We start from the raw sequence: 25,570 nt of genomic DNA, 5'->3' as shown, positions 1-25,570 counted from the left end.
TTGAATTTTTAAAAGATATAATAATTAATTTTATATTTTTATAATATAAAAATAAATAATTATAAAAATTAAAATATATTATTTTAATATAATCGGCTCAAAATATTATACTCGCTTTTGTTTTACGCCAACTATTTTATATTCTATTTTTTTAACAGATTAGACTGTTAGAGTAAAATTTTATTTTAATTATATCAATTAAATTTAAAATAAATTTGATTAAATTAAAATAAATAATATTAAAACTTTAAATATTAAATTTTTGTTTATAAAAATTAATTTATATTTAAAAAATATTTTTTATGAAATAACTTATTTTTTATTATTTAATTTAAAAAATAAAATATATTAATAAATTTTTATGTATAAGTCATAATAAAATACTTAAAAGTATAAAAAATAACATTCTATTTAAAAATAAATAAATTTCTTAAAATAACTTAACTTTTTCATTAAATAAAAAAATATTTTTCGTCTTCATTATTTCAAATATCAAAAAATTAAAAAATATTTTATTAAAAAAATATTTTTTGTAAGCACACCGACCCTAAATATGTGAAACATATCCGGCTTGAGCTAAGTTCATTTTTGCGTTATGCTACCGCAAACATCCCTAGTCTGAGCATTGACCAGGTGACAACGGTTTAGCGCCCAACCGATTGGTTATCAATTCGAGGGCGTCTCCTCTTCTCATTGCTTACCGCCTTACCGTAAGGTAAGACTGCCTCCGTTGCGAATCCAATTGGGAATATATAATTCTCGCAATTCAATTTGAGTTTGAAGGCATCGACATAAATGAGCAAGTGGATGATGATCCAAATCCGCGGGCTGAAATTGAAAAAGCTGACTTCCCAAAGAGACGTCGTTTAGTGGCTAATTGTTTATAAAAACGTGTTCAGACTGTGGGCCTGAAAAAATCTGACCCAAAACGTGAATTCAAAATAATAATAAACCCAATTGATTTGGTTCTCGCTTCTATACGGCTGTGCGCAACAGTCTCACATACTCCTTTCTCCCTTTCTTCTCTCTCTCCCCACACTATTTATTACACGCCTTTCAGTTTCACAACCGCATTGCTACAAATCAGCCTCACTGTCTTTCTTCTCCTCTTCTTCCAGATCCGTAAAATGGCAATTGACACCAATGAAGAACGAAACCGATCCTCCCATGTCGCACAAGACGATGAACACGTTCATATTCACGATGCTGAAAATGAGAAGAAGAAAAATAATAATGTTGCTAAAGGACTTGAACGAGAACCAGAACCGGAATCCATCGAGAAGATCTTCGAGTCTAAAGAGGTTCCTCCATGGCAGAATCAACTCACCCTCAGAGCTCTCGTTGTCAGCTTTATTTTGGGGATTTTGTTCAGCTTTATAGTGATGAAACTCAATCTCACTACTGGTGTCATCCCCTCCCTCAACGTCTCTGCTGGTCTCTTAGGCTTCTTCTTCGTCAAGACTTGGACAAAGCTCCTCAACAAGGCTGGCTTCTTAAAGCAACCATTTACCCGTCAAGAGAACACCGTCATCCAGACCTGTGTTGTCGCCACCTCCGGTATTGCTTTTAGCGGTACGTACTCTAAACTTCTCGTAATTTAATCTCAATTTTCTTCCCTTTTCCCCTTTAAAAAGTTGTGGTTTTCCAATTTTGTAATGTGAAAATATTATTTAATTAAATTAATATTGACATTCTGAATCGAATCGCAAACTGAGTTTTTCTTCATTTACATGTTTTTTTCAAAAAAAATAAATTTTTTTCTTCTTTTTATGACTATATTTTTGTGTTTAATTACAAATAAAATTTTAAAGACTGCACAGAGTAATCATAATTAAATATTTTTTAGTATATATATGAGAAAAATTTGTGTAATTTAAATTTATATGAGTTTAAATATAAAATTATATTAACATTTATTTAAAAAATTATAAAATCTCATATATTTATATTAGCTGTTTGGCTTTTTGCCTCAAATATTAGCTGGATGCAAATTCATTGGGCAAGAACTTTTTCATATGTGTGTTTATATACTATATATATATTCAGTTCTTAATATTAATTGTGTATTCTGAATTAACAAAATCGTACAGTAGAAGCATTGCTTAGCTGTTAGGGAACGGCATAAAAGGAAATCCCCTTGTCACTTGCGAAATCCTTGTCAAAGTTCGACGTTATCAATTTACTTGGAATTATCATTTTATCCTTCCAACCCTCCCTCCTTTGAAAAAGTTGAACCCATGATGATCATATGATTCATGCTAAAACGACACTGCTTTTGCTTTCCAAATCATAAATTACACATTTTATAAATATATTCTTATAATATTATTTTTTATGAATCTATAATTTGATGCTCTCATTTATGAATAAATATATGATTTTAATTTATTATATTTGATATTTTAAATTAGAGAACATTAATTCTATTTTATCTTTTAAGTTTTTATATTATATTATAAATATTTTATTCTTTCAAAATTTTGGACATACAAATTATTAATTTAATTATTGTCTTACATAGGTTTATATGTAGGCTGTATATTTGGGCAAAAAAAAAAAAAAGAAAAAAAGAAAAAATGAGACTGTTCTGCCTCTATTTTCTATGCGAGATTAGGGAATGAAGACTCGTCTACAAGTCTACTGATAAGTGAAATACTTTTAGCCATTGAATAAAAAAAAAGCTAGGTTTGTTTTGCATATTTTCTCATTAATTTTATAATTAATATCATACAATTACTCAGTAATAGAATTTATACCCAAAGAGTTGGATGCAAAATTAGGTCTATGGTTGTAATGTATGATGGAAAAGTCTTGGATACAGATGTATACATTTAATTAATAAGAGATTTTATTTTATCTAAAACCATATTAGTATCCAAAAAAATTATAATATATTATTTTTTTATTAATTAAATTATATACACCATCAATTTATGTAGTTTTTTTCAAAAGACTCTGTATTCGTGAGTATATAATAATGCATTATGCATTTCAGATATTTTCTATAATCTTCTACATAGGAAATGAAACGACTTTACTTAAGTTGCCAACAAAATTAAGAAAATAATTAATTAAAAATATACAGAGAAATACTTTTAGTTTATTATTACATGTTTCAAGTCTTAAAACTTTATTTTAAAATTATGAATATATTCTATTAGACTTGAAATATCAGATGTGAAAAATAAAACATGATACTTAAAGACATTAACTTCCATGTGGGATTAATTTAATGGACCATATTGACATTTAGTTTTTATTCGATAATTTAGTATGAAGTGAAAACAGTTGTTTTGCTATTTTCGTACATGAAACTATCATCGACATAAACGGGCTTTAGGTATTTGTATCTTGACTTCAAACATGGCGCAGGTGGTTTTGGTAGTTACCTCTTTGGAATGAGTGAAGCTGTGGCTAAGCAGTCAACAGAAGTCAGTGATGCACAGAATATTAAGAACCCATCACTGGGGTGGATGATTGGCTTTCTTTTTGTTGTTAGCTTTCTTGGCCTCTTTTCTGTGGTGCCTCTTCGGAAGGTACGTTCCAAACACTCAATTATATGTATTTCTTAAACAAGTCTATCAAACAAAGAAAGATACGATTAATTACTTGTGTGATTCTTTTGTTTCTTTTTTTAATGATATTGAATATTAATTTCTATGCTTTAGATAATGATTATCGATTTCAAATTGACCTATCCAAGCGGCACTGCTACTGCTCATCTTATCAATAGCTTTCATACTCCTCAAGGTGCCAAGTTAGCGAAGTAAGGAAGAACCCATTTCTTTTGTTAAGGTTTCTTATAGTATTTGGTCAAAACTAAGACAATTTGGTCTCCTCGAGCTCTTTTATGCAGGAAGCAAGTGAGAGAATTAGGAAAGTTCTTCTCTTTTAGCTTCTTGTGGGGTTTCTTTCAATGGTTTTTCACTGCAGGAGATGACTGTGGATTCGTAAACTTCCCCACTTTTGGCCTCAAGGCCTATCAGAATAAGTACTTATCCTTTGCTCTATTGACAAGCTTCGAGTTTTTCTTTCTTTCTCTATTGGCTCGCCTAGTTAATATTCCCATATATTTTGAAACACAGCAAGCCTTCAATGCATTTTTATAATTTTCATTTCTTGTAACCAGGTTTTATTTTGATTTCTCTGCTACATATGTTGGTGTTGGAATGATCTGTCCATATCTAATCAACGTATCTCTGCTAATTGGAGCAATCCTTTCATGGGGTATCATGTGGCCTCTCATAAAAAATAGAGAAGGTGATTGGTACGCTGCAGAGCATAGCTCCGGCCTCCATGGCCTACAAGGTTACAAGGTGACGGCAGTCTTTTTTTCAAGCTCAAGAATTCATTAAGACCAATATTGCTTCTGCATGCATAGAAAGCTTCATGATATGTATTTGCTTTATACTTGATCATACAGGTCTTCATAGCCATAGCAATGATCCTTGGCGATGGTGCCTACAACTTCTGCAAAGTCCTTGGACATACTCTATCCGGATTGTATAAGCAATTCAATTCTAACGACACTGTTCTCCCAGTTGCTAATAGGTCTTCTCCTGTGACTTCTCGAACTCTTTCTTATGATGAACAACGGCGATCAGAACTATTTCTCAGAGACCAAATCCCGTCATGGTTTGCTGTCGGTGGCTACGTCATTATTGCAATAGTCTCGATTGTCACAGTTCCTCACATTTTCCATCAGCTCAAGTGGTACTATATCGTAGTGATATACGCTATAGCTCCAATACTAGCCTTCTGTAATGCTTATGGTTGTGGGCTAACAGATTGGTCCCTTGCATCCACCTATGGGAAGCTAGCCATCTTCACAATTGGGGCATGGGCAGGAGCTGCAAATGGTGGGGTTATCGCAGGTTTAGCAGCATGTGGAGTGATGATGAACATAGTATCCACAGCATCTGACCTTATGCAAGACTTCAAGACAGGTTACATGACATTAGCTTCACCAAAGTCAATGTTTGTGAGCCAAGTTATTGGAACTGCAATGGGCTGTGTCATCTCTCCGTGTGTTTTCTGGCTCTTCTACAAGGCTTTCCATAATCTTGGTGCCCCTAGCTCAGAATATCCAGCTCCTTTTGCTCTTGTTTATCGAAACATGTCGATTCTAGGGGTTGAAGGTTTCTCAGCCTTACCAAGGCACTGTCTTACGCTCTGCTACATATTCTTCGCTGCAGCCATAATTATCAATGCCATCAGAGATGCAGTGGGGAAGAGGAGAGCTCGTTTTATACCTGTACCAATGGCAATGGCGATACCCTTCTACATTGGAGGCTACTTCGCTATTGACATGTGTGTTGGGAGCTTTATATTATTCATCTGGAAGAGGATTAATAAGGGCAAGGCCAGTGCATTTGGACCCGCTGTAGCTTCTGGGTTGATATGTGGTGATGGGATATGGACTTTGCCTAGCTCCATACTGTCTTTGGCAGGAGTGAGGCCACCAATATGCATGAAATTCCTTTCCAAGAGCCAAAATTTGAAGGTGGACACTTTCTTAAATTCTTAGATGAATGCTATAGCTACAACTTTAATTTGCTCTTTACATTTATGTCTTATTTTTCATTCGGAGACAATATCATTTTTTTCTCCTGCTATGCAATTCAAGCGTATACTTTTCTTAGCTTTGTTTTCACAAGATCACGCTATATCTTACTCCCGTAGGATCTATTTGCGTCACATTTTTGTTGCACATCACTCTTCAAATTGAACAATAAGAATGTTAGGAGACGCTGGGTGTAAATTAAGAAAAAAAAAGATCATTCAGGGTTAGGAGGAAAGATATTTTGTGGAAGGGAATTTTTTGGCTAAATAGAGCCGATACAAGCGACGAACAAGGGATTGCTAATTCCAATTCGCCCTGAGCCTAATTTAGCTCCATTATTTGAAAATATTTTTTAGATTTTGTTTTTTGTTTTTATAAAGCAAAGTTACAAAATTCTATCAAATAAAAATGGATCATTCCAATAGAGAGACAATACTACCTAATAGATTCTCTAATCAAAATATGAGTAGTTAGAGTAGTATGACAACGAATCCATTTAACAAAAATATCAGTTTTTAAGTCTAATAAAAATTTATAATCATTTAAAATTAAATTTAGTTCAGAAATATCTAAATGTGAAAATCGAAGGTTTGAATTACTTGCAAATAGTTTATAGGAATGCAACCATTAAAAATATAATTTGGATATCTTGTCATTTATAAATTTATTAATATTTTTATTTTTCAATATTACAATCAAATAATTAATAGAAAATAAATTATTTTATTAAAAATATATTTATGCTTAATATTTATTTAGAAAATAATATTTTACACATAATTTATTTTCCCCCCAAAAATTGAGTTTTATTTTAATTTTATTCAACCTATTGTGGAAGAAAAATAAATCACTTGAATAATTCGAATAACTCGACGAACATCCCCACTCATTTAAAGCTACAAATTTCCACCTGCATCCCCCGCTGTGTCCTTATCGCTGCAGTGATTACCCAAAACTTAACTTTCCCTCCTACTTATACTGTGAAGCAGGGAAACAAAAAAGGTTTTGTTTGTTGTATCATAGAATTATTTAAATTGGAATTCATGATTGCAATCCTAGTGCGATTGTAGGGTTTTGATGCTTACATGTGTGTTTTTTCATGATGAGATTGATTATACAAAGTATACTTGCTCTTTATTTGGCTTCTAAATATTTTCTTTTAAATGGAAGTCCAATAATTAGAGCTAAGCAGGCGATGGAGAGACTTCTTCTTGGCTGCTAAGAGTTCCTAAAATTTGTGGATCTTGGTCCAAGCTTGTGTTTATTTTGAATCTCTTAGAATTTTTTTTAATCTTTTTCTAAGCTTGTATTTTTATGATTATATTTGGTTTGAGGGGCATATGATTTCTAATGAAATCTAACTTATTGTTGACAATATAAATATATTAATTACCTCTTCTGAACAAAATGATGAAAACTTTATGGTGTGAGGCATATATATGTTGCGTAATATTACTGAGAGGGAGTTTTGCCCCATATCAAAAATTAACTTTCGAAATGTCTATATGCATAATTTGCTGAGATGGAAGTTTATCTTTGAAAAATCTTAATTTCCCTGGCATTTGTATCTATCTTACGAACTTTAAACTGTTGTACATTCACGACCTCCAACCTTGAAAGGCTACAAATTTTCAATTACTTACGTCGCAAGAAATAATCAATTGGATAAAGACGAATAGAAAATTTTTACTGCCGTGTGTCTCCGACTATAAATTGATGTCCGTACACATGCATGCTTCTCCTATAAATATGAAGCTCTATCCACATATACCTATTCCAAACTCCAATACACTTCTTCTCAAAATTCGACTTCTAACTAAACCACCATGCGATCATTTGCATCATCTGTGAGCTTCTTCACTCTATGGCTAATTTCAATGGCCATATGCGCTGTGGCTCAGACACCAGTGCTAGACACCAACGGCCAGCCTCTGGAAAGTGGGGTAGAATACTATGTACTTCCCGCTATAACTGATGTTGCCGGCGGTTTAACCCTGATCGACCGCAACGATTCCTGCCCATTGTATGTTGGTCAGGAACCCATCGCACAAGTTGTGTCTCAGGGTTTTCCAGTCATCTTGAAGCCGTACGCTAATGAGGAGACGATCATCAGAGAGTCCAGAGACTTGACTGTTACCTTTCAAGCATTTACTACTTGTATCCAGTCTACTGCTTGGAGGGTAGGGGAAGCTGACCCAGAGACAGGAAGGCGATTCATTGTGACTGCAGGGGAGGCAGATTACTTCGCCATTCAAAGTAGTAGAGGAGGCTACAATTTCGTATGGTGCCCTACTGAGTCGTGCCCAGATTGTGGTAGGCCAAGGTGTGGGTCTGCTGGTATTCTGATTGAGAATAACAAGAGGTTGCTTGTCTTAGATGGTCCTGCATTTCCCTTCCGATTTAGAAGGGCTTAATTGATTATCTATGTTTCGGGGAAAGAGACAATAGCAACGGTGTCGTTTGGCATTGAATTATTACGTACTGGTGAATAAATAACGTGGTTTTTCCATGGTCATTGTGTATATATGCAGAATAAAATTGAATGGGGATATAAAGATGATTTTGTATTTCCAATGAATTATTATTATTATTTTTATGTTTTTATTTTATCATATTACATTATTATATTATGCTTTAATAACAGAAATAATTAATATATAAATAGTTATAATAATGTATTTTAAGAAATAATTTCAAATGTATTTTTAATTATTTTATAATTTTATAATATTTATAGGAAATATTTTAATAATAACAATAATAAAATAAAATAAAAATAATTAAAAAAGTTATAACCTAAACCTGAACTTACAACTACTATTTCTAATACTAATGGCGTTATTGGCAGATAAGCTGTCCACATCGAGCTTGCATTTGACCCAGAACTTCACTTTCATTAATTTCAACTTCCCAAGCTTTATTCTCACTGGCTGCTTAACCCTAAGGTTCAAAGGAACGATTCCGTTCTCCTGCTGCTGCTGTTGCAGGGAAGTCAACAGCCCATTTGCGTCCTGTGTTTGCCCTGCCAATGGCACGATCAGCACTGTCGTGTTCCTGTGTCCCTGGTAGAATTTCGGCAGCGATCCTTCACATAGTTTCGTTCCTGTGTACCACACACTTATATGGCTCCCTCCCTCGTAGTAGATTCCGATTTTCTTGTTTGGATTTTTTGCAGTAATTGTCACATCAAACGCTGCAGACAAGCTTGAATCGCTGCTGAGATTGAACTGGGTTATTCGGAGTCTATCCACCGAATAGTCTGGAAGTTTTGGCCGGAAAACAAGGTAGAGGATTCCGGCAACGACTCCGATTATGACTATAAGGAGCAAGACAATACTGAGAGTCCAACACAAGCACCTGCAGCAACAGCTTCTTCTCTTGGGTGGTTTAGAGTGCATCACCGGAATGGTACGCCGTAAGGGAGGAAAATGCTCAACAGGATCGCCATTATCAGACTTGGAAGAGTTCCTAGGCATTAATGGAACTGTGGGTGGGTGTGCTGCTTCCACATCTTGGGTGACTGGATGGATTTTCTGCTGATCTGCCATTAATTGAAGTTGAAGAAAAAAAAAAAAACGATAATTGCGAAGAAATGCCTAAATTCTTGTTCCTCTTTCTTCTAGCTAGTGGAAATATATTCTCTTGTGATGATATGCGATGCAGATTTTATAAGGAAAGTCTTGCTTAATGGGAGGATTCATTAGGTCATAAATGCAGCCTGTCTTTGACTTTTAGGGAGGTAAATCGCAATTATTCTTATTTAAATAAATTTTACTAAAAAAAAAATTTAAAATTTAGGTTAAATTGAGATTAAACTAACACTTCTAAATTAATTTAAAGAAAAAATTGAAAATAATTAAATTAAATAACCTAAATATTAAATTAAACATTTAGCCGTTGCTTCCTTGTTTGAAGAAAGCGTTTGTCAATGTGTATTTATTTATTTATTGGAATTTTATCTTAAATAAATATTAAAAAGGTTTAAATTATTCTTTAATTCGTCAGATCATTTAATCAATCGGACAATAACCCGATTCATTGACCAGTTCAACTTCTAAAACAATGATATTATAACACGCTTCAATCAAAGTTAAATTTTTTATTCTGTTTTATAATAAAAGAAAGAGTATTTGAACTTGAATTATTTTATAAAATTAATTGAAGTTAATTACTTTAAAGATAATGTGACATAGAATTTTAACTCCATAATGATAAAATTATTTTTATAATTATGGAAAATGGAATAAATAAAAAAAACTAGTAAGAAAACGTTAGGTTCAATGTTGTAATCTCCATGGATGAGCGTTGAGTAGGAGTAGAAGCTTGAAAAAGTCGTGATGCAGCGCCGCGTCAATTAAGTTTAATAATAATAATAATAATAATTAAGAAAAAGTAATTAACTTTTGTAAATATAAAATCATCATATTCAAATTTCATTTTTTGAAGTAATGACACATCTCTTACCTAACCCTTTCCAAATTTTAAAAATATTATCATATGCAACGGATTCCAATCTTATGTTAATGGTTCTTTCTTCTTAATTATCATATTAATAATTAATGTTCATGTTTTGAAACTGAATTTTAAATTTGGTTTAAAAAACTAATTTTTTCTGAATTAATTTATCTGGATTAATAAAAGTAGTTTATTCTTCCTGCATTAAAAAAAAAAAACACAATTTAACTTTTAAAAAATAAAAAAATTATCAACTAAATAAATAAAATTTTAGCATTTTTAAAAAATTTAAATTCCTTATTTAAATTATTTCCAATTAAACAAGGCTTTAACGGTAAGATTTGATACAGCTGTTTATCCTCGAAGCAGACGGTGACGGTGTAGGCGGTGGTTTGGCCGTTGGTTCACAGCGGTTGTCTTGTCTTCCGTTACCTAGTGATTGGCTAGGGCTTTTGAAGTAGTTTTGGGCTCTTCTTATGCCTCTCAGGCCCAATTTGTAGTATTGCCTTTAATGTAATGCAGTCCCAAAAAAAAATGGTAAGCTTAAATTGTAAATATAAGCCAACATTTAAAAATTATAAAATACATTTACAATTTCCAATTGCAAATTTGCAACTAAAACATGCTTACTTCAAAACAATGAACACAAATTTGAAGAGAAAGGAAAAGGAAGAAAAATCTCTTTTGAATAGATTAGATGATCATGGCTTCAAATAAAAATGAAAAGAAAGGTTGCAAGTTTGCAACCACCAACAACAACTAAATGTTTACAACTGGAAACCACAGATTCAGTGGAATTAAAATTACAACCCAGATGGATGATCCATTAATCATTAGTTTTATGTTGAAGCAGTAGCTGCAACAATCAGATTTGAGTGAATATTTTTACTGGTCCCAAATCTTCCACGCCCAATTCCAGTCCTCTGCCCACTAAATCCCCTCCTAGCCTCTTCCATGCCACGGCCTGATTCAGATATAGCATGCTTTTGAAGTTCTGATGGGTTCTTCTCATCCTCCTCTTTGGTATTTGATCTTGAAGTCCAACGATCAGTTGAATCAGCTGAGTTTGGTTCCCATGAAGAGGTTGAATATCCCCACTGTTGTTGGCTACCACTCACAAAGCTGTTGCTGCCCGAGGATTCTTGTTCATCCATGTCTTCTACACATCTTGTGCCTCCCCTTCTCACTGTCACATACTTGTGGAAACTTGGTTCCATTAGATCATCGCTTACTTGGACTTCAGATTCTACAAAAGGATCTTTTGCCTCTGATTGTTTCTTCACAACAGGATTAGCTCCCATGGTGGTAGGGCTTCTTCTATCCTCAACAAATGCACATGAGAGATTGGAGCTTGTAGTGGAGTTGAGATCAGCAACTGCTTCAAGAATGGAACAGGCTTTGGTGACGCATGGTGGAACTGTAAATGGAGGAGTTGCGGTGGTGGTGGTGGTATTCTTTTGGTGAAAACTTTGTATGTCTTCAAGCAATAGCGCAGTATATGATGGGTTGGGGTTCAACAAAGTTTCAGGATTGAAGTCTAGGTCTCGAGATCTCCTGGCTGACCTACTTCTTGTTAGTGTTTGAGGCTTCAACTCAGCTCCGGCAGCAACCAACGTGCTCATTGGCTGCTGTGCTTTAGCCTCATCCACAATAACTGGTGCTTCTTTCACTCCGTTTGTGCTTCCTCTGCAATTAGTCGCTTGAGCAACTGACCTGTTGTTTGTCTCAGCACTTGTCTTCTGCATTTGAGCCTGAAAATAAAGAAGAAGCAAAGGCATGGGAAATCATGTAAATCAGAAAAAATTAAGGTGAATTTGATTTAGAACATTGATAGATTCCTTTACCGCCGCTTGTACTTCAATTTCTTTGTTTCTGGTTTGTACTCTGCTGCCGCTATTGCTGTTGTTGATACAGGCAGTTTTGTTATTGCCAGTTGCTTGTGCATACACAAGGGAATTTGGATCGATTTCACTCAATGGGTTTCTCCTGTAAGGAGAATGCTCTGCCTTCCTTGAAGAACTGCGACTAAGCGATGGCTGCTGATTATTCTCGTTGGAACCCTTAGCACTTGCTCTCGCCGGGGATTGAGAACGGGGAGATGCCGCACCCCTTGAGGCCGCCAAGGCTGCGTCTCCAACATTTTTCTTCACAGAGATTCGTTTAATGGCGGTAGCCGTTTGTGATTCCTCACAAATGTTGCTTCTATCCATTGTCAAGGAAGAAACAGTAGCAGGAACTGAGACCATCTTTCCAGGCCTAGCACCAGTAGAATTCGCAGTTGGGGTAGTTTCTGATCTTCTACCCGGTGACTGACTCACTCGTCTCCCGCTACTACTGCTACCACTTCCTCTCTCTCGACTTCCAGAACGCTGCTCTCTTTCCCTGCTGGGTGTCCTCCTCCTTCCTTGTGAAGAAGGAGAAGGAGAAGTCCTACCCGAATGGCGCTGGCGATGGCGCTGGCGATGTTGCCTTCTCTCCGAGCTAGTCTCATCATCGTCACCATCGTTGCACTTCGAATCACTGCCTCTCTTTTTGGCATCATAATTAGCAGCAGGAGCAACCTCAAGATCTTGGTCTTGGTCATTGTGATCCAAGTCGTAACTCCTCTTGCGACCGGAGTACTTCCTGCCAGAAGAAGCAGCCTTTCCAGCTCCAGAGGAATTGCTCCTGCTAAGCCTACCACATTGTATGAGAATAGCATCCAGCTCCTCTTTTGTGCAGCTTGATGTCCTCACCACCGCATTACTACCCATTTCAATGACATCAGCACTTGGGTTAACGCTTGTACAACTCGGAATAGCAGGAGCAACCATGTTTTCGTCTGCTAAGACCACATCCTTCTGAGGAGGAGGAGATGGTTTCTCTCTATCATGGCTCTTCCTGTGTTTTATCATAACAACATCCTTCTTCACCAAACCTGCTTCTTCTTCAGCCGCTACTTGTTTCTTCACCTTCTCTTCCCCGACTAGCTTTTCCTTGATTTGAAAATCAGGTTCCCCTTTGACAGAACTAGTCTCACACAACTTGCCTGGACCTACAGCTTCCATGGCTGCAACGGAGACCGGGCCAGCTGCATTCAAAGGAGAAGCCTTTTTCCTGCTTAAACAGCCACCCATAATTGGTGACCCAATACAGCAGAGAATAAAAGAGAGAGATAATGAGAAAGAGATAAGTCACAGAATGGGAGAAAGAGAAGGTGAAGCAATGGAATTTAAATTATAAGGACTGAATTAGCTGAGGATAAAAGATGGGTCAGAGCCCAGAGGCAAATTGATTACTCTTCGGACCGCTCTTGTAATAGATAAAAGAGAGACAGGGTGGGGTACGTTGTCGCAGAAGACATTTTCAAAAGATAAGCTTTTGGTTATTAATAGTAATCCACAGAGAGAGAGATGGGGGAAGATGGAGAGAGAAAGGAAGAAAAGATTTCAAATTTTTGAGAGAGAGGGCGGGCAGATCTGGGAAGGTAAAAGAAAGTAAAGAAAGAAAAAGAACCGTTAAAGCGAAGTGAGAGCCGTTGGATGAATGTTTACTGTCACCACTTACTGAGCTCCCACAAAATACCAAATTCTTACTGGGTTTTTTTTATATATAATTGCTTAAAAAATAACAAACATTCTCTTATAATAATATTTATTCTCGAATCTTTACATCTTTATTCTTTTTATTTGTTTCAATTCAAATTCCTCCAACGGCTATCTCGTTGTTCAAATAGCATTTTGTTAATTAAGTTAATTACTCTGTCCCTGCCGCAACCAGTAATGGAAACATATCAGATGAAAATTGCTAGAAAACATATCCAACCCTTTTTTCGTGTAATTTTTCTTATCTTCTTATATATATTAACACGAAAATATAAAACATGATTATAATTTCATATATAAAAGTTTTCATGATCTTTATTTTTAGCATTTGATGATAAATATAAATGATTATTGAGAAATTATGAATTTTTTTATGTGAAAATAATGCATTTAATAAAGTGTAAATGCTTTAAAAATATAAGAAAATAGGTCTAATGAATAGAGAAAAATAATATATATATATTTCAAAAACACTGAATAATTACCTAAATAAGTAATGAATATTATGTGCTTACGTAAAACACTCTTTAACCATTAACTTTATTTGGTATTTCCTTAAAACATGTATGCTAATATCCTTTGGATTTATTTCCCTCTTCCTCTTTGGCTATCTCTCTCAACCTTTCAGAGATAGAGATAGAGATAGAGATAGATTTGTGATGTGATTAAATTGGCAACATAATTCACATGAGGCTTACTGCACATTTCTTTTTGATTTGTGCATAACGCTTTGTGTCTTTGCATATTAATGTGCAGGTACTCCTCTCTCCCTAAGCTTACATTTTGTTGAATTACAAGATGTGGTCTAAATCAAATGAATCCTATTGATGTATGTGATCAAAATGTTATATCATTATGTTCTTCAATGACGAGAAATAAGAAAGCATAACTTTAATCTAATTTATTTGTGTCTTGTTTGTTTTCCTTTCCTTCATTTGCATTCCTGTTGTCAAAATAGCTGGTAGACCTTTTAGTCCCTATTTGGAATTTATAAAATTTTGGGTTATTTTTCCCATTTTTGAGACTGTTGATGCTGTAGTTTTAATTGTGCAAGTACTGTCTGAAACTTTATGAAAGAGAGGAATTCTCCATCATGTAAATATGCACAAATGAATGAGATCACATAAATGCCATAAATGATAGATCTAAGCAATTATAAATAGGTTGGATTGGAATGCATTATTTTTCATGCCATGTGACTTTCTCATTTATTACAACATCTTCTATGGCATAACCAATCATTCTTTGGCATTAATAAAAGGAAACATATTCATCATGCTCATTTTGATATGAGATTTTTGGATAGATATAGTGCATTAAGTCATGATAATTTTTCCTTGTACTTTTTGCAGGCTATCAAGGAATGGAAATTTCTAGTGGGTCATCAGTCATAAGCAAGAAATATCCAATGTTACCTCCAAGAAGCCCTTTCCAAGTGATTGTTTCACCCCATTCTGATTTCATTTCTAGCTCTATTACAAACTCAAAAACCTCCACAAAGGTTGTAGGAGAGGTGCTCCATTACCGCGCCTCATCTGATGGCTATCTCCTAGAGCAACCTTCTTGGCTTGATGACCTCCTTGATGAGCCAGATTCACCTCTATGCATTGCTCATCACCGATCTTCAAGCGACTCCGATGCACTCTTGGGATCACCTTTAACTTTTGAAACTGGCTTCGAATGCCTCCTTCCACTTTCAGGGGATACCACTGTAGATCAGATTTGTAAATCATCTTTTCCACAAAAATCAGGAAGGAATGTGCCCCCCAAAGCAATGAAAAATCAAGAAAGTTCAAATGTCAGTGATAGCTCTATTGCTGCTACTGCCTCCAAAACAGATTCCAGGCGTTCCAAACAGTATGTCTCATGCTTCTTTTCTCCAACGTCACAACTTATTTTTCTAATTAACATTTAAAACTTCTAAGGGAGGAAAAAAGTCCATTGGCAAGTGAATACTGTTTTAGGCTAAATTTCCCTTTTATTGTATGCAAATATCTTTGAAAAATCTCAAAACGGTTAAGTAGAAATTCAAAACAAAAGCTAACTTTCATACTCATACAGAGAGCTTAAAAAACTAACTGGAGAACGAACCAGCCTTTTAAGTTTTGATATTTGTATGTTGTTATCGATGCAGGCAATCTGCTCGAAGTGCACGTCTGCGGAAACTTCAGTATATAGCAGAACTAGAAAGGAGTGTTCAAATTTTACAAGTAAGAACTAGCTTGGAAGCTAGGCGTAGCTCATAACCTCACAAGATTAGCCCCTTTACTAAACATACGAAACTTGATGCGTTCTTGATGTTAATTTGTCTTATAGGCAGAAGGAACTGAATTTACAGCTGCAATTCATTATTTAGACCAGCAAGTTCTCATGCTGAATATGGAAAATCGCGCTTTAAAGCAGCGTCTGGATAGCTTGTCTCAGGAACAACTCTTAAAATATTGTAAGTATTTTTCAGTGTTTTAAAACCATATCAAACTAAACCTTCTTTTATTTTGGTATATCTTTAAATGAATTTACGTATATAAGAATGGAGTTGTGAATACAGTGGAGCAGGACATGCTTGAGAGAGAGATAGCTAGACTTCAAGTTCTGCACTGTCAACAGCAACAGCAGAACCAGAAGCAGAAGCGTCCTGCTCATCGACAATCCAAAAGTAGGGAAGTTGAATTGCAATTTGCTAACCTATGCACATAGAATAGTACCAAGAAGGGGAGTTGGATCCTAGCAACTTAGTTAGAGGCTCACTCTACACTTAGACTTCAGTAAACAAAAGAAGTCTGTTTAATATAAATAAATCCGAATTTATATGTTTTTTTTTTTGTTATTATTACTGATTTGGGACCTTACGTAATAGGGTTCTAATAGTCATAGTAACTCGAATTATGTTGTTGTAGTTGTATATGTTTTACTTCAGTCCTTATCCCAAGCAATTTATCAATTTCCTTTTACCTTTTATTTTAATTATGGTTAATTTTAAGTGATCATATAATATTACAACTAAATAATTGAAATTAACAAAAGTGAAACAATAACTTCGATTATAAGCATGATCCCTCTCTCTCTTATTTAGTTCTGCCCTTTCTCCACTTCTGTCAACTTTATGAAATCAAAAATTTCACAAGAATTTATTTAATTCAATTACATTTCTCTCAAACTTTTTCTGTAAGAATTTATTTCTTTTTCAATTTATAAAATTTTCATTTAAAAAAAATGAAATTATATATAATTTTATAAAAATTCATAAAATTTTTTATCTTATGAACTGAATCGTGCCAAATGGGGGATATAACTTCGACTTAAAACATAAATTTTCATCCGACTCCAGATAATAGAGCCTTGTGGAGATATTATACAAATTGACAGTAACCTGTTTCTGCATAACCAACTTAAGTTAAAAGGAATATTCCTAATTCTATGACTTTTATGCTTCTTTGTCGTAGCTATGTGGTGATGCTGATTCCCACATGTTATATATGCAGTCTAGTTTTTAACTCTTGTTCATGCTTAAGGTTATAAATTGAAAATATGATTTGAGGAACTGCAGTCAGCATCAAAAGCCTATTTCAATGTGAAAATTCATGCAAAAGATTTCAATTCTTCTTCTTATTCTTCTTTACTTCAACACTTGCCTAGCACATTTGAATACCTATTAAAGATTATGCATTGCATGATACGCTCAATAAACCTCTATTCCCACTGATTTTTAAATATCTAAGTGGTGAATTTGAAAGGTTAAGGAATAACTAGCAATGGAATTTAGAAACACAACAAAAACAAATGGAAAACTAGACACTAAATGACGCTGAAATAAGCTAATTTCTTTACTCAGAATGCAGTATATGCACCATCAAACTAAATAAACAGCACATAAATACATCCAAGTCCTCATCCGAGTAACTCAAAGCAGATTCACAATCATAATTAGCCAACTGACGGCCGGTTTATTCTGAGATAAATGGACTAGCATGGCGTTCAATGTGTGCTGGGATTAGACCTTGAAATTTTGGGCAGAAATTGGCAGGCAAAATAAATTGCATATAGCGAACTGAAGCCCATAACTTGGAAAGAGGGGTAAAATCTAAAGAAAAGCCGTATAAAACTTGATAAGAAACCAATTATCTAAAGTTTAAACGACTTCCAATTTAAAACCCACAAAAATTTCAAGAATTGACAATAAATTGTGGGATATTCAGATAAATACCTCTGGAAATTGACGAATTTCAGGGATAAGGGTAGAGAAAAAGAGGAGGAGACTAAAGGTCTCTTTGGTGAAGAACTGGCTTATCTGCTTGAGCTTTCCGGCGCCGATTTGGTAGATTTCTACGACAAACACCCATACGAGGGAAAGATCTTGAAAATAAATTTGAAAAGGCTACAAAGAAAATGGAATATTTATGGGTTTCACTTTTTGGCGGGATTGATTAAAATCAAATTTTTTAAATTGAAAATAAATATAGAAATAATTTTTTTTTTTCAAATGAGAAAAATATCATTAAGGGTCAGTGATCAAAGAAATTATATGAAGGAGAGCGACTCAGAATGAGCCGATGTTGATAGAATATGAGCGACATCATTCGCAGACCTATGAATAAAACTACAGTTTACTTCTTTATAATTGGATAGAACCAATTCACAATCTTGAACCAAATATCAAAAGGTGATTTGATTATGTAAAAATAATATTTGAAGTTTCAATTTTATTTTAAGAGAGAATTACTATTAAGTTTCTAAATTTTTAAAAAATATATTAGTTCATCTCTATATTAAAATTGTTAGAGTAAAATGTGTCTTTATTTTATAAAATTAAATTGTTTAATAATTTATTAAAAAAATTATTAATCAATTTATTTAATCTTAATCATAAAAATTAAATATTATAAACACTTAAACTTACATATATTAAATAATATGTATAATTAAAATTATAAAATTAAATAATATAAATATTTAAGATAAGTTGGTGAATTTTTTGATAAAATAATTAAAAATTTTGATTTTATAAAATAAAAAATATTTTAATTGTGTAAATTTGAAGTAATTATTTTTTTATATTTAAAAATTTAATAATAATTTTTCTTAAAAAATTACTTAAAAGTGTGCGTTCGTCTTTGCGCTTAGCTTCTTTATTATTAAAATAAAATTATATAGTTAATTTTTTTTATTGATCTAATTAAATAAAATTTTAATAGATTTAAATTTAATGAATTATAATTATATTTTTATTAAATATACTTATAATTAAATTATAAATAATTTAATATAATTATATTAAATTTAAATTTATTAATTATATATTTTATTAATATTAAATATAAAATTGTATTAATAAATATTTTAACTCCTAAATATAAATATTACATTACTTTTTAAGTGCAAATGTTGTGTTGGTTGTGATTACCAAATTTTTAAAATGTTGAGAAGAGTTAATTATTTTATCCATTCCATAATTTTTATTTATTTAATTAGTTATTTTAAAATTATTGTATTATTATAATTTTATTTAATTATATATTTTGTAATATTTAATAAAATTTAATATTTTTAAAATGAATATAATTAATAAAAAATTATATTTTTTAATATATATATAAAAAATAAAGTGAATAAAATTTATAAAATAAGAGAATATAAAAAAATATAATTTTAGATTGAAAAATTAAATAATTTGAGTTATATAGAAATTTCTCTAAAGTGAATTCTCATAAAACTGTAATGGGCTAGGCTGCAGCTGCAGGCAGTTCCCTCCATTTAACAAATCATCATTATAAAGATAATTGTTTTTTATTTCAACAAATATAAGTGTTGAATATATTTTAAAATTTGTTGCACTCAAAAGAGCAGAGTTCATTTTTATTTTCTTTAAATACAATATTACAAAGAATAGCCATAAATTATATTTTTTTTAGTCATATAAGTAATAAGAGATATATTAAAAAATTAAAAAATATATATATTTTTTATTTTTATAATAAAAATATAATAAAATAATCGTTTATAATTTATTTTGAGAGATTATTATAATATATTATATTTTTAAAAAATTATAATCGTCGCTATTTATTAAATATTCTGATAAATTTAATTATTTTCGAAAATTAGTATATTTAAAGAGGAAAATTATATATATATTTTATAATATAATAGAAGAAAGGATTTAGAAATATAATATAATATTACAATAATACAAATAAATCGATTTTCTCATTTCGATATAAAAATAGTTTTCTGGGGGTCTTTCTTTAGTTGGTTTGCCGTCTTCACAGTCGAATTTGCTCAAGACTCGATCTTTGTTTTCACCTTCTTTCTTCTTCTCTTTTTGAGCACTTTAACCATCTCAGATTCAGAGGGTCATCTCTCTCTCTCTCTCTCATGGGATCTCTGTATCTCTCTCACTGGTAGACGTTTGGATAGCGAGAAAAAGGAAAAATAACAGAAACAAGAGTAAAGGATCGAGGGTTTTCCGGGAATTCTTCTTTCTGATTTGTGTCTTACTCATATTGGAAAAGGTTACGGACCCATCTGTTTTTCTCAGTCTTGAACTTGCTGGGAAGCTCTCGACCCCTCCACGGTAGCGTTTCCAGTTGATTTGTTCTGGGTACCGCGGAACCACAGAAATGGAAAGTCAATCTCCAGACAGTAAGGTAAGAACTTGTAGTATTCACTTCATTCATATGAGACATTAGATGTTCAGGGGCTTAAAAGCTTACATTGGGTAGGTGGAGAAATGGTTTGGTTTCTGATGGGAAAACTTGTCTTTGTTGGATAGAAATCCTAATTACAATTTAGTGAAGATTCTGAAAGTATGATTGCTTTATTTTAACTAGTATATTGGTTTTTGTAAGCATTTAATTGTGTTCATGTATTGTTTCTATTCTTAGTGCTGCTTTCATTCTAGTGATTGATTGTTTTATTTTTCTTAAAGAATGGTATTGTTCTACACGTGAACTGAAATATGGGGTTTGTAGATGTGCACATCTCTTTGCTGGCTAGCTGGGTTCTTTGTTTTCTTATGTTTTTTTTTTTTTTTTCCTATTGACACATCAAATAATTTATTTGAGTGATGCTTGCACCTTTTTCTCTATTCCAAAAGTTGTTATCGTGTTAATTCAGGTTACTCGTGAAATTGGCGTATTTTTGTTTAATTTAGCTCTAGTGTTATGTTTATGGGTCTTTCCATTGAGTAATGGCTTCTTCCGAAAGATCTTTCTTGGGTTTAACATTGTTTATGTTGTACAATTGACTTTTTATGCTTCTGGGTATGTAAGAATTTAGCTTGTAGTTTGCTGATTTTGTGTTTTTAGGGCATAACATCAATAGCCAACGTTTAAAAGGGTTTTTCTTCATGATATTTTATACAAAAGAAATGATCATTTTTGTGCTGGTTCATTTTCTTTCCTTTTTGGACTACTATGTTGTCATATTCTCTTGCCTTTTTCTTCTTTTAGGGTGTGAATTTATATTTTTTGGGTCACGATAGGAAGATCATTGTTTTGTTGTCTTTCTCATGTAAGTCTTATGCCTAGACAAAACCTACATATGTAGTTGCACTAGGGCTTGGCTGCATATGTTATTTCAATCATTAGAATGTAATTATGTATGTTGCTTGCCGAGAATGATTTGCTGAAAGAGCTTTGGTTGCTTCTGGTTTCAGGGTTTTCCGAAGACAACAGTTTGGTCCTAGTTTCTGATGCTGAAGAAATAAGTGAACTTTGAGGTATTGCATCTCCAAGAGGAACATGTTGGAAGGAGATCCTAAATTTCCTGGAATTATTGACCTAAACCATCATGATAATGCTTATCATGAATTATCACAAGGATTCTATCGTAAACTTGGTGAAAATTCCAATATGTCAATAGACAGTTATGATAGCTTGCAAACAAGCAATGGTGGAGGGTCCGTTACAATGTCCATAAAAAGTATTGGATCAAATGATTCTCACACTCGCATTTTGAACCACCAAGGACTTCGGCGGCGTGCAAATGACAACTACTCTATTCAACAGAGTGTTAACGATAGAGGAAGAGTCACACATGATTTGAATGATGATGCACTGGCCCATGCATTAATGGATAGCAATCCCCCAACAGAGGGCCTTGAGAATTTTGATGAGTGGACCATTGATTTGAGGAAGCTTGATATGGGTGCAGCTTTTGTGCAAGGAGCATTCGGGAAACTATACAGAGGAACTTACAATGGTGAGGAAGTTGCCATCAAAATCTTGGAGACCAGAAAATGACCCAGAAAGGGTGAAGTTGATGGAGCAACAATTTCAGCAGGAAGTTATGATACTAGCCACATTAAAACATCCTAACATTGTTCGATTTATTGGTGCCTGTCGGAAACCAATGGTTTGGTGTACAGTTAGAGAATATGCAAAAGGAGGTTCAGTGCGTCAGTTTTTAATGAAGCGGCACAACAGGGTAGTGCTGCTGAAATTGGCAGTCAAGCAGGCATTGGATGTTGCATGAAGAATGGCCTATGTTCATGGGCTTAGTCTGATTCATAGGGATTTAAAATCTGACAATCTTCTGATTTTTAGAGACAAATCTATAAAGATTGCGGATTTTGGGGTTGCTCGCATTGAGGTGCAGACTGAAGGAATGACGCCAGAGATGGGGACATACTGCTGGATGGCACCGTAAGATTTCTTTTTCACCTTATATTAATTCAGAATTTTCTCCATTTCCCTTTTATTTGTGTACGTATTCTCTCTTCTAAATTAAGCATGCTTCTCGAGGGCAAAGTTTTAAAGCAATATAAATTAATTTTTTTAAGTGTCGCATGTTGTGCTATTGTCATGCCCCTGGTGACCATTTTATTTTATTCTCATAATGCGAATGCACTTAGATTGTCGTTTATAAATTGAATTTATTAGTTCATTAATTATGAGAGCTAAGGTTGTAGAAGCATTCAGTGTCAATGATATCTATATTTCATGGACTTGATGTGCTTATGCCCATGCAGGGACACTTCTATATTAGCATAGTTTTTGAAGGTGATTTAACAAAACTTTTTAGTGAATGATTTCTATTTACTATTGTTGGTAGAATAATAATTGTTATAGTTATGCTGATGCGCAGTTATAATGTGCATCTTGACTAAGATTTACTTGCTTACTAGGTAATTTCGTTGCATAGCCTATTTATTGTTTTCTTGGTATTCTTTGTTGGATTAGCTTTGGTGTTTTGTGGCTTTTCACATTTTAGTCTCTCTTCTATACTTTTGACTTCTGATACGATTTACTTTAACATTATATTAAATTGGTACATAAACCTAGTGAACTTCCCTTTTTCAACTTTCAACTATTTCATTTCTGTAAGGTCTTTGCTAGGCAAGCATACATATCCCTTGTTCTGGTAGATATCTTCTTCTATGATTTATAAGGTATGTTTACATAATGTTACTTCTCAATTCCTTGCTATGAGCAAACTTTTCCTCAGACTACGTCCAATACAGAGATGCTATTATCTTTGTTTAAAAAAAAAAAGATTCACTAGGAAAGATTTATATACTCATCTTTTGCTGCTACTTTTCATCTTATAAACATGTGGCCTATTTAGGGGCCTGTTTCATGATTGATGTTTGATGTTTTTTTTTCTGAAAAAACAAAAAACTGTTTATAGTTTTCTTTCTCAAGACTGTTTTCTATTGTTTTTTTTAATTTCAAAATTTTTATATTGTCCAAATACATGTGTGTATAATTTTCTTGAGATATCCTTCAGATATGCTTTTCTAATAATAGAGGCAGTGGAGGTTTGGAGGACTGTGGTGATGGTGACGAGGAAGAAGAGTGGTGGTTGCTCGTACTGGTGGTGATGATGGTGGAGTGTTGACAATTGCAATGGTGTAGGGTGATGGCATCGGAAGTAACTGTAGTTTATAGGATGATGGTGGTGGTGGTGGTGGTGGTGATTGCCGTTGCAGTGGTCATAGAGTGGTACCAATAGCAGTGGTGGATGTTAGGGGTGGTGGTGTTAGTGTGGTGGCTCATGGCTGAGTTGTTGGACAATGCCTTACTAAGGGAAAAAAGAAAATTCTATAAACTAGATTTTGTGATTTCTAGGAACATATTTCTGTTTATTACACACTTTTGTGAAAAGGTCTAAAGAAGGGAAAATAAACTAAAAAAAGTGCACTTTTTTTTCTTTTTTTAAACTTTTCTTAAACTTGTTTGAATTGCATTTTTAATGTCTGAGTTGTCTTGTGCTCCTCAGATCCACATGTTTAATTATCCAATATTCTTATTTTCAGCTACAATATGAAAACAACAGTTAAGTTTTTTTGTTGTAGCATTAGCACTTTTATTTTGCTTATAAGGTTTCAGGTTTAGAAAGTGATATGTGCTATGAAGTTCATTCAAACCCCACATTTTGATTTTAATTTTAAGTTGAATCATTTGTTGTACTAATGTTATTGCATGAAGAAAAACTTCCGTGCTATTTCATCAGCCTGATTGTTGGATGCATGGCATCTCAATTCTGTGTTTGACTTTTGACTAGGGTCTGTTTCATATGTTCCTTCTCAATTGGTACTTTTTCCTATATGACTGTGCTTGTGGATATTGACCTTTTTCTGTCTAATTAACTTCTAGAAGTGAAATATGAACCATATGTTTCACTGGTTAATTAAGATTGTTTTTCTTTCCGGTTTGAGCTGGCACACTGCAATTCAATGAATTTGTTAAAGATTTTTTACTTGATCAAGTAGTATAGGAAGTCAGCATTGATGTTAACAAGTGTTATTAAGATTATTACTCTCCTCGTCTCAGAAGGATAGGCTTGCTTTCCTTTTCATCCGTTTCAAATTAAAATTTATTGTTTTAACAATGTTAACTATATTTTCTTAATCCACATTAAACAACAAATAGGACTAGCTTTTGGCTCGGATGAAATATTGTTTTTTCCCCTAATGAACATTCTCAAAGGCAGCTAGGCATTCCATATCTGGAATCTAATACTCCTATGACATGTTTGCTTCTTTATTTTCTGGCTTTCTAGGGAGATGATTCAGCACAGGCCCTACACACAGAAGGTGGATGTCTATAGCTTTGGGATTGTTTTGTGGAAACTCATCACAGGAATGCTTCCTTTCCAAGATAAGACAGCAGTGCAGGCTGCAGTTGCAGTGGTGAACAAGGGTGTCCGTCCTGTCATTCCCCATGATTGCTTACCTGCGCTTGGTGAGATTATGAGTCGTTGTTGGGATGCGAACCATGATTTCAGACCACTCTTTGTTGAAGTTGTGAAAATGCTGAAGAGTGCAGAGACTCAGATCATGACCAATGTCCACAAGGCTCGTTTCAGATGTTGCATAACCATGCCAAGGACACTGGATTGATTTCCAGAAGAAGAAAAGAAACATAATAGTAGGACACAAGAATAAAGAAGAAAGTTCCGAAAAAATGAAAATGGAAAAGAGTAAAGAAGCTGTAGCAGGCTTTGTGATGATGTCTTTTAGCATTGTGTATTTATCAGGTTTTATTTTGTCTCTTAAAGTTAAGAATAGAGAGAAGGAGAAAGCAACGATTAAGAACAGTTAATTCTTGGTTTAGTTGTTTATCCCTTTTCCTTGTCTTCTTGATCTCTGCTCTTCCATTCTCTTCTTTTCACTTCTTTTCATATGTATTTTTACGCACAAGTAAATATTAATATAGTAAAAAATTTTAACTTTACATGTGTATAAATATGTATTTAATCAAAATGACATAAATTAATTTCAAAAATTAAAATTAATGTGAAATTAATTGTGCATATATTTTAATTTGAATTTAATATAATAATATAATATTAATTGGATTATCAATAATATATAAAAAAAATAGAGAATACTAAAAGATGAATTGAAAAAATCCATTAATAATTCTATTGAACTTGATAAAGTCTCTATGCATAATATAAACCTCAAATTCTATTAATATATTATTTAAATTAAAATAATTTTTTATAAAAATTTGAAATTATAAAA

General features: G+C 33.2%; 5 protein-coding genes, 1 long non-coding RNA gene and 1 pseudogene across 6 annotated transcripts; 4 read left to right on the top strand and 3 right to left on the bottom strand.

Moving 5' to 3' along the window:
• Nucleotides 1–995: 995 nt before the first annotated feature.
• Nucleotides 996–5,658, top strand: LOC110605101 (probable metal-nicotianamine transporter YSL7). Its single transcript, XM_021743421.2, has 6 exons — nucleotides 996–1,572; nucleotides 3,373–3,536; nucleotides 3,669–3,766; nucleotides 3,857–3,991; nucleotides 4,130–4,316; nucleotides 4,424–5,658. The coding sequence occupies exons 1-6, from the start codon at nucleotides 1,128–1,130 to the stop codon at nucleotides 5,525–5,527; spliced, it is 2,133 nt and encodes a 710-aa protein (XP_021599113.1). The 5' UTR covers nucleotides 996–1,127; the 3' UTR covers nucleotides 5,528–5,658.
• A 1,665-nt stretch (nucleotides 5,659–7,323) lies between these two features.
• LOC110609702 (kunitz type trypsin inhibitor 111) lies at nucleotides 7,324–8,133 on the top strand. Its single transcript, XM_021749476.2, has one exon. It carries the CDS (start codon nucleotides 7,390–7,392, stop codon nucleotides 7,975–7,977), a length of 588 nt encoding a protein of 195 aa, XP_021605168.1. The 5' UTR covers nucleotides 7,324–7,389; the 3' UTR covers nucleotides 7,978–8,133.
• Nucleotides 8,134–8,314: 181 nt separating this feature from the next.
• On the bottom strand, nucleotides 8,315–9,226 carry LOC110609883 (NDR1/HIN1-like protein 6). The gene has a single exon (XM_021749716.2). The coding sequence runs from the start codon at nucleotides 9,109–9,111 to the stop codon at nucleotides 8,353–8,355; it is 759 nt and encodes a 252-aa protein (XP_021605408.1). The 5' UTR covers nucleotides 9,112–9,226; the 3' UTR covers nucleotides 8,315–8,352.
• A 1,459-nt stretch (nucleotides 9,227–10,685) lies between these two features.
• On the bottom strand, nucleotides 10,686–13,383 carry LOC110608455 (uncharacterized protein At1g65710). Its single transcript, XM_021747674.2, has 2 exons — nucleotides 11,863–13,383; nucleotides 10,686–11,769 (listed from the first exon to the last, which is right to left on the bottom strand). The coding sequence occupies exons 1-2, from the start codon at nucleotides 13,132–13,134 to the stop codon at nucleotides 10,858–10,860; spliced, it is 2,184 nt and encodes a 727-aa protein (XP_021603366.1). The 5' UTR covers nucleotides 13,135–13,383; the 3' UTR covers nucleotides 10,686–10,857.
• Nucleotides 13,384–14,139: 756 nt separating this feature from the next.
• LOC110609867 (basic leucine zipper 34) lies at nucleotides 14,140–16,526 on the top strand. The gene is made up of 5 exons (XM_021749693.2): nucleotides 14,140–14,358; nucleotides 14,955–15,459; nucleotides 15,737–15,812; nucleotides 15,919–16,045; nucleotides 16,151–16,526. The coding sequence occupies exons 2-5, from the start codon at nucleotides 14,966–14,968 to the stop codon at nucleotides 16,297–16,299; spliced, it is 846 nt and encodes a 281-aa protein (XP_021605385.1). The 5' UTR covers nucleotides 14,140–14,358; nucleotides 14,955–14,965; the 3' UTR covers nucleotides 16,300–16,526.
• A 665-nt stretch (nucleotides 16,527–17,191) lies between these two features.
• On the bottom strand, nucleotides 17,192–17,988 carry LOC110609868. The gene is made up of 2 exons (XR_002487091.2): nucleotides 17,807–17,988; nucleotides 17,192–17,683 (listed from the first exon to the last, which is right to left on the bottom strand). It is a non-coding gene; the product is annotated as an uncharacterized LOC110609868 (long non-coding RNA).
• A 1,846-nt stretch (nucleotides 17,989–19,834) lies between these two features.
• LOC110609973 lies at nucleotides 19,835–25,180 on the top strand (annotated as a pseudogene).
• The last annotated feature ends 390 nt before the right edge of the window (nucleotides 25,181–25,570 follow it).

Source organism: Manihot esculenta, chromosome 2 (assembly GCF_001659605.2).
Source record: "Manihot esculenta cultivar AM560-2 chromosome 2, M.esculenta_v8, whole genome shotgun sequence".
Taxonomy (NCBI): Eukaryota; Viridiplantae; Streptophyta; class Magnoliopsida; order Malpighiales; family Euphorbiaceae; genus Manihot; species Manihot esculenta.
This window is presented reverse-complemented; position numbering and strand designations above follow the sequence as displayed.

Excerpts from the sequence above, each read along its gene's own strand:
- LOC110605101 (XM_021743421.2), top strand. The coding sequence starts at position 1,128 with ATGGCAATTGACACCAATGAAGAACGAAACCGATCCTCCCATGTCGCA. Across the intron at positions 1,573-3,372 it reads CTCCGGTATTGCTTTTAGCG|GTGGTTTTGGTAGTTACCTC; the intron begins GTACGTACTCTA and ends AACATGGCGCAG. Across the intron at positions 3,767-3,856 it reads CAAGGTGCCAAGTTAGCGAA|GAAGCAAGTGAGAGAATTAG; the intron begins GTAAGGAAGAAC and ends TCTTTTATGCAG.
- LOC110609883 (XM_021749716.2), bottom strand. The coding sequence starts at position 9,111 with ATGGCAGATCAGCAGAAAATCCATCCAGTCACCCAAGATGTGGAAGCA.
- LOC110608455 (XM_021747674.2), bottom strand. The coding sequence starts at position 13,134 with ATGGGTGGCTGTTTAAGCAGGAAAAAGGCTTCTCCTTTGAATGCAGCT. Across the intron at positions 11,770-11,862 it reads AAATTGAAGTACAAGCGGCG|GCTCAAATGCAGAAGACAAG; the intron begins GTAAAGGAATCT and ends CTTTATTTTCAG.
- LOC110609867 (XM_021749693.2), top strand. The coding sequence starts at position 14,966 with ATGGAAATTTCTAGTGGGTCATCAGTCATAAGCAAGAAATATCCAATG. Across the intron at positions 15,813-15,918 it reads GGAGTGTTCAAATTTTACAA|GCAGAAGGAACTGAATTTAC; the intron begins GTAAGAACTAGC and ends TTTGTCTTATAG. Across the intron at positions 16,046-16,150 it reads GGAACAACTCTTAAAATATT|TGGAGCAGGACATGCTTGAG; the intron begins GTAAGTATTTTT and ends TTGTGAATACAG.
- LOC110609702 (XM_021749476.2), top strand. The coding sequence starts at position 7,390 with ATGCGATCATTTGCATCATCTGTGAGCTTCTTCACTCTATGGCTAATT.